The 7,677-nt window shown below is 43.7% G+C and overlaps 1 protein-coding gene across 1 annotated transcript; it reads right to left on the bottom strand.

Moving 5' to 3' along the window:
• Positions 1–266: 266 nt before the first annotated feature.
• On the bottom strand, positions 267–7,226 carry LOC123154570 (glucose-1-phosphate adenylyltransferase small subunit, chloroplastic/amyloplastic). Its single transcript, XM_044573265.1, has 10 exons — positions 6,881–7,226; positions 4,383–4,679; positions 3,206–3,475; positions 2,773–2,952; positions 2,470–2,573; positions 2,247–2,358; positions 1,935–2,033; positions 1,745–1,864; positions 803–920; positions 267–597 (listed from the first exon to the last, which is right to left on the bottom strand). The coding sequence occupies exons 1-9, from the start codon at positions 7,124–7,126 to the stop codon at positions 804–806; spliced, it is 1,545 nt and encodes a 514-aa protein (XP_044429200.1). The 5' UTR covers positions 7,127–7,226; the 3' UTR covers positions 267–597; position 803.
• Positions 7,227–7,677: the final 451 nt, after the last annotated feature.

Genomic DNA, 7,677 nt, shown 5'->3' with positions numbered 1-7,677 from the left:
ACGACACCCCGTTCGATACCTGATCCTACAATCATGAAATAGGCTTTCGGCCCATTTTATGTACTAGTAAATACGCACATGCAACACACGTTAATATTTAGGAATATATTAATTGCATGCGAATATTAGGTATACTATTATTTGTGTGTTAATCTATGATTAGTGCAATATTTGGTATGATATTAATTGCACGTTAAACATGTTTAACGCTCGCCATTGAAGCAGTCTAGGTAGTTGAATTAACTTAGTTTGATGGCCGAGATCAATTAGATCTACCCCTTTGGGTCTTTTTATATTGGTATAGATATAGATATAGATAAAGCAACGCAAGGTTTTACATGAACCATACACCAAATAGCATGGTCTGCTGGAAATCGACTACAAGCAAAGAGAAAGCTGAATCCAGGGGCACTTCGCCTAAGTGCATCACAGTTGCTTGTACATCACAGTTCCTAATACATCAAGGGAGAAAAAGGGTGGAGAAGTGCCTTGCATGGCACTCCTTTTTTATTGCTCTTATGATCTCTTCGCGGCCTCGTTGGTTGATTCCAGACTGATGCAAGTAGCTCTGTCCCTTGGCACACATTTCACACCTGCCTGCAGGGCAACCCAAACAGAGTCAACTACTTACAAGAAGAGTGCTAAAAATCTCAAAGCGAATGTATAGGATACCAGTGCATGGTTTGTATGTACCAACTGTATTGCTGCATTTGCATCATGTTTGGTTTACAGCATGTTCATAGTTCTGAAGCAAAACATTACTGATTGCAGACACCGAGGTGTGTACGAGGAGACAACTTACTTCATATGACTGTTCCACTAGGGAGTAAAGCATCCTTGATCACAGTTACAATGCCACTTTTGATGAAATATCCATCTGTCTCCCTTGCCGCTTCTTGAACATTGTCAACATTGATTATCTACAATATACCAACGAGTCCAGATCACTACCAAAAACAACTCACAATGCGTGATATCATGTTCAAGGAAATGGATATACAATATAGGATATGTTTGGTTGGTTCACAGGATTATGAAAACGTAGGAATAGAAGAAGAATGGCAAAAAATAGGATAGGAATACAAGTGCAAAACAACTTTTCACACTAATATAAGTCTTGTTCTAAGGAATAGAACATAGGACAACAACAGCAAAGCCTTTCAGTCCCAAACGAGTCGGGGTAGGCTAGAGTTGAAATCCATAAGATATCGAAACCAAATCATGGTTCTGGCAGTTGACAACTAACTTACTCGCACCCCTGTCCATGGCTAAATCTTTGGTGATATTCCAGTTCTTAAGATCACTCTTGAGAGACTCCTCCCATGTCAAGTTTGGTCTACCCCAACCTCCCTTGACATTATCAGGACGTCTTAACCATCCGCTAAAGACAGTCAAATCAAACTCAAAGCACATGAAGAACGATAACTAGGATGGAAGTCAAGTAGATTATAAAATTCCTGCTATTTTCTTTTCAAAATGTGATCAAAGGAACATTCCTCCACTTTTCCTTTGAACAAAACGATTAAACAGTGTTGCTAAAAGAAAATTTCCTATTCTTACATTTTTTTTCTCACTTTTCCTATGAACTGGGCAAGGCCTAAAGCTTGTTATATAATGGTTACATTTTGGACATTACCATGAGAAAAGTTATGTTCGAGTTACATATTCAGTATGACAGTGTTGCAGTGGAAAAAAAGAGAGAAACCAATAGATGCTTAACCATAAGTATATTAATATGGCATACCATCACGTTATCTCCAATACGAGCATTCTTGTCAATTATTGCTCTTTTGATGTGTGAATTCTTTCCAATACCAATGGGAATGCCACCTTTTTCAGCAAGGAGTTTCTTATCAGCTTCAGTCTGTTGAACAAGAAAAGAAAGGGTGAGCACGTCACTTTGCCAGAAGCATATTACACCTGTTTGATTTTACCTCATAGTAGTCCGCACCCATTAGCAATGTGTCCTCTATTATTGCCCCTTCAGATATGCAGGACCGGAGTCCAACTACTGAATGGTGTATCTTGCAGTTCTACGTGGACAGCAAAGAAAGGCAGAGGGAACATAGTAGCCGTTATTACATACAGTATCAAAAATCACTTGAGAGAAGATATAACAATCACAGCCCATAAATAAGTATAGATGGTTTTGAAATATGTCTTTAAAAGCTTAAAGTTCATTAGCATGAAATGAAACACCTGAAGAAGGTTAGCATACCGAGAGCCAACTGAAAAAGGCTACTTACTTTAATAACACATCCTTCACCAATAACACTGTCTGTCACATCAGCATCAAGAACCTTTGAAGGAGGCAAGTGTCGAGGTTGTGTGTAAATGGGAGCAGAACGGTCATAGAAACTGCATTCAAATTGAACGTATACATTAAATCAATAGGGGACAATTATAACACTTTACATGCATGAAATTTCATTATTTTTGTCCACAACAAGGCAAAAAGTGAAAGCACACCTGAAATCGGGTATTGGCTTTTTGGTAATTCCCAAATTTGCATTATAGAATGCCTCAATTGTACCAATATCTTCCCAGTAACCATCGTATAGGTATGCTTGTACCTGTCGGCAACAATAACAAAACTCTTAAGAAGCACATATCACAACTATGAATGCCAATGGAACTGCATATCCGATAACCTATTGTATCCCCTTCCTTACGATAAACATATGACTTGACAGTTTCTCTGAAGCTAAAATGATACAAATCATAAAGCAGAAGCAGCAAAAGGAAACTACTAACTCAATGAGCTTTGCATACCCTCATGCCAGTGCTAGTTGCACCAGGAATAACCTCACTTCCAAAGTCATTAGCTCCAGGAAATTGCTCGCGGAGAAGCTGAAGCATCACATGTTTGCTAATAACATAGATACCCATGCTAGCAATATAAGGCATTTCCTTTGCCCTCGCATCGTCAAGGCCAAGTATGGTCGTATCAACCTACAAGATCAAAACAGGCAGCAACATGGTGTAAATGCATTCAACAGAAGAGCTTTTTGGTGTAATAAATGATGGTTCACAACTGTATATCTGAAATTAGTTTGAAAGGCACAGCGTCAGTGTACCATTACAAGATCAAAACAGGCAGCAACGTGGTGTAAATGCATTCAACAGAAGAGATTTTGTGGTGTAATGAATGATGGTTCACAACTGTATATCTGAAATTAGTTAGAAAGGCACAGCATCAGTGTACCATCATAGCTTTCAACTGTTCTCCTTTTGGTTTCTCTGAGAATTCAATTATCCTCCCTTCTTCATCGATTTTCATAAGGCCAAATGCAGTTGCACGTTCCTCATCCATGGGCAAGGCAGCAACAGTAATATCAGCATCTGTTTCTCTGTGTGCCTGAATAAACTTTTCATAGTCCATTCGGTACAGGTGATCTCCGGCAAGAATTAGATACTCCATAACATTATGCTCCTCGAATAGCCACAAGTACTGCCTTACAGCATCTGCAGTACCCTGAGATAAGATGATAAGACAAAGTGAATACCCTGCAAAAGCTTGCATGGGATCCTAGAAACACTTTATGTTGATAAGAAAGGTTTATGATCATCAAGAAGTGAGCAGAGCTCACTTTGTTAGGGGAGTGGATCTACAGCTCAGCCACCCAGGTTCAAGTCCTCACGGACATGACTTTGGTTCTTATTATCTAGAAAAACGCTGTAGGGTACTGGTTTGACATAAACTAGCAGAAACTGCATGTAGCTGTGTGGTATAACACTCACAATCTAAAGCAAAAACTATGATGAATAGTATGTTATAACGGCAAACATATGAAAGTATGAAACATAGTTTGATCCGCTATGTTTACTTATAAATGATGATGACTGGCTAATGCTCATAAGATCAAAATCAAAGTTACATCACTAACCATTCACATATACTAATTCTAAATTCATAACTAGTGAACTTGTTCAGGACCAGATCCTGGTACACAAAACAGATTCGCATAATACAGAAACACTGTTAAAATCAATTTGAAAAAATTTCTGAGCATCTCTACTTGAGCTTAAAACTGTCTTGTGATAGCATGCTATCAAGAAAAAAATTAATAGAGAACTATTAGGGTAGTATTCAACTAATAATTCTTATAATCTATATCAAGGTTTTGTAAAAAGGAATACTGATGACGCCTTGGAACAGTTTGTTTCTTTTTTATTCTGGATCTTGAAAGGCTGGCCCTAGGATTTCCACAGAGCTTAGTGAAATTCATTCGTGGTGAAATGATACAATCATGCGTACTTATGAAGGAATTGTAGATTTTGCCTTCTTCTAAATGCTAACATGAGACAGATTATGATCATCAGTAGATGAATCTCGCATTTCAGATTAAACAAAAACACTTAAATAACAATGAATGAGATACCTGAAACCAGTCAGGGTTATCTGGGCTCTGCTGTGCAGCAAGGACTTCAACAAATCCTTCATTCTTGTAACCTCCAATGTTGCTCCCATAGGCTCGTGAGAGATGACGATTAAGAGAAGCTGAGTTGAACTGCGTGAGCACATAGATCTTTGATATGTTGCTGTTCAGACAATTACTGACAGGAATATCAATAAGCCTGTAGTTGGCACCCAGTGGCACTGCAGGCTTCGCACGCTTCTTCGTCAGGGGATACAATCTAGTCCCTGCACCACCTCCAAGAATAATTCCGAGAACACTCTGCACAAACAGCAGAAACTCATCAATTGCCTATTGCAAAGTAAATCAAACAAAGAATGAAGAAACAAGTGTTCCAGGCGGTTGGCATTGAGTTCAGCTTGTTTATCACCAAAAGAGATCATGGAAAGAATGCAACATGGGGCAACAAGTTTATCCAATAAATTGGAGCTACAATATCTAGCAATCTTTTGTAGATAATGGCCGGCTGGTGAATAGTTCTGCCCCCCCCCCCCCTCCCTTCCTCGCCGCCACCTGAGGCAGCCGCCAGGCAAGCCTGGGGCGCCAAGGATGGTGGCGGCGGGGCCTCAGTTGCCCTGCCTCTGCGTGGGGAACCCCAGATCTGGAGCGGCGGCTCCATTGGCAAGGCACGGCCAGCTAGCAGCTGTGCGGGCAATGGATCTGGCGTCCCGGCCGCGCAGGCGGCGGGATCCGGTGGTCATTGGTGACCGGCGGCGGCTTTTGCGACGGTCGGTGCGCGCGATCTGGCGCCTCCCCTCCTCCCCTGTTCGGCATGCGGGCCAGCCTGGTCGGGCCGCGCTTCCTCTTGGTTGCCGGTTCTGTACAGGAGGCGCTGCTGGTGCCGGGGATCTAGTTCGGGCGAAATCCCTAGCCGGCCATGACCGGCCGCGCCGACGGTGACGCCTGAGGGCGTCGTTCCCCTCCTTGGAGGCGTCGGTATGGACTGATCTCCTCACTTCCCATTCCCCTAGGTCTCCCGGGCGAATGCCCTAACTTTGTTGGGTGATGGCGGCGCTCATGGCGCCGTTCCCTTCTTGAAGGCGCCGCTTTGGGAACCTTGGGGTTGGGTGGCGCTTGTGGGTGGTGGGCGACGGCGGTGGTGCGGCCCTATCCTAGCATGGATTTACGTCTGTTGCTTGGAGATGGACTCGCGTAGGTGGAGGTGTCGTCTGGCGTCGTGGTGGCGTCAATGGCGGAGGGACTGCCAAGGCTCGCGTAGGTGGAGGTTGTCATTTGGCGTCGTGGTGGCATCGATGGCGGAGTACCTGCCAAGGTTGTCACCTCAATCTGCTCTGAAGATGGACCAGTGGAAGATGGCGGCGACGACACATGTGAGTGCGTCAGACCGGTTTGAGTCCCGGACCCGGCAGATGGCTCGGTCGGGGCCTCCGGCTTTAGATGTTAGGCTTAGGTGAGAGGTCTGGGTATGTGGCCCAGCTTGCACCCCTTCATCATTTGGATAGGAGTAGCGGCAGATGTTGCCAAGATGGCGGATTCACGCATATTGTTGTTCTACTTTGTAAGGTCCTCGAGAATAATCAATAAAATGGCCGCATGCATCTCCTAGATGCAGCCCGGGGTCATCCTCCTTTTCTACAAAAATAAAAAAAATACCAATCAAGCTGAAACTTATGTTCAGTTCTTTTTTTTCAAATATGGGTTAATAGGACGTCAGATGTCTCAATCAGCATTGCAGCTGAGACATGATCCAAGTTCTTCCTGTTGTGCATAACTTTTTCACATCAATTAGAGTCTTCCATCAGCACAGAAGACCCCAATCTATCATCGCCTAAAACTCGTCTGGTTGTATTACTTTGTTTAGTTGTATTGATGTCAGAACCGTTTGTGAGGAAGAGAGGCAACCACCACGTGGAATAGACTCTACTACCCTTTTTAATTAAAATGAAAGGGCAAGTTTTAATCTCCACCACATCCGAAATCATAATGTTTTCTAAAGGGGTGTACTGAAGCAGAACTCAAAGAAGAAAACTGAACAAGTTAAAAAGAAAAATCCAAGAACTTGATCTGATTGCCAAGTATAGTCTTTAAGAGCCACATGCCATGGATCATGCCATCTTCTTTATGAATTTCTTATGGGGCTCACACCCACACCTATTGATTAAGTAGGACTGTTCAACAAACGTCCACAGTTGCCACATTTACTGAAATCTAGTAAAAATAAACAATTGGAGCCAATGAAAATGCCCACATGATTAGTCGCCAGGAAGCTCCTGCTATGCGCTAGCAAAGTAGAGTAGTATTTTTTTATCATCTCTAATAAATGTCCACATGAGAACACAAGGCGTGAATCACATTTGCGCATCTAAATTACCGAGGCAATAATTTCCCGCATGTATCAAATTCTCATCCGGAAAGATACGGACGCAACGGATCAGGGCGGCGAGACAAGACTAGGCGGCAAGCGCCGCATTTGCGCACCTAGGCTAGGCGAGGCGACGTACCGTGCTTGCGTCGGGGTCGAGACAGGTCTGGGAGCTCTTGGAGTCTGACACGGCACGTGAGGAGAAGAAGAAGGGCCGCCGCGGAGCCGGACGCGCGACCAACACGCGCGGGCGCTGGCGCCGTCCTCGCGGCGCGCAGAGGAGGCGGAGGGAGTCGCAGGAGGTGGACGCGGCAGCGGTCGCGGCGGAGGCTCGGTGCGGAGGGATCAGGATCTTGGAGGGGGAAGCGGCCGCGGCCATCGCCATTGACGTGGATGACGAGCTCAAGTCACGGGGCTCCCGTGGCGAGAGATCACGAGGGGGAAGGGAGAGAGATACGCCTGACACCGAGTGGTGCAGTGTGGCTGAGTAAATTTAACTAATCTTTTCGCAAGATCTTTCCATTTTCAGTTTTTTCCCATTTTTCTTTTGGAGAGAGAGAGCGCTGCGTGGGAGAGGGAGGGAGAGAAAGTGACTGAGAGGTGCTTGATACGTTTTAGTCTCATGATGACTAAAAGTAGTGAGACTAAAACTTGTTAGTCTCACCCATGCTTAGATCCAAATACTAAAGAGGCTAAAATCAAGTTAGTGAGCATTTATTATCCTCCAAACCCTTCAATCCAGAACTTGCATTTGTCGAGAGGCGTTAAATGAGGAGAGAGAGGACTAATCCATATTTTAGTATGGGTACCCCTGACTAAAAAAATGTAGTCTCAAGATTAGTTTTAACCTCTCTTTTAATCAGGAGTGCTTGGAACTTTAGCCTCTTAAAGAGACTATTTTTAGTCAGACTAAAAAAAGTCCCTTGGATTCAAGAA

This window comes from Triticum aestivum, chromosome 7A (assembly GCF_018294505.1).
Source record: "Triticum aestivum cultivar Chinese Spring chromosome 7A, IWGSC CS RefSeq v2.1, whole genome shotgun sequence".
NCBI lineage: Eukaryota > Viridiplantae > Streptophyta > Magnoliopsida > Poales > Poaceae > Triticum > Triticum aestivum.
This window is presented reverse-complemented; position numbering and strand designations above follow the sequence as displayed.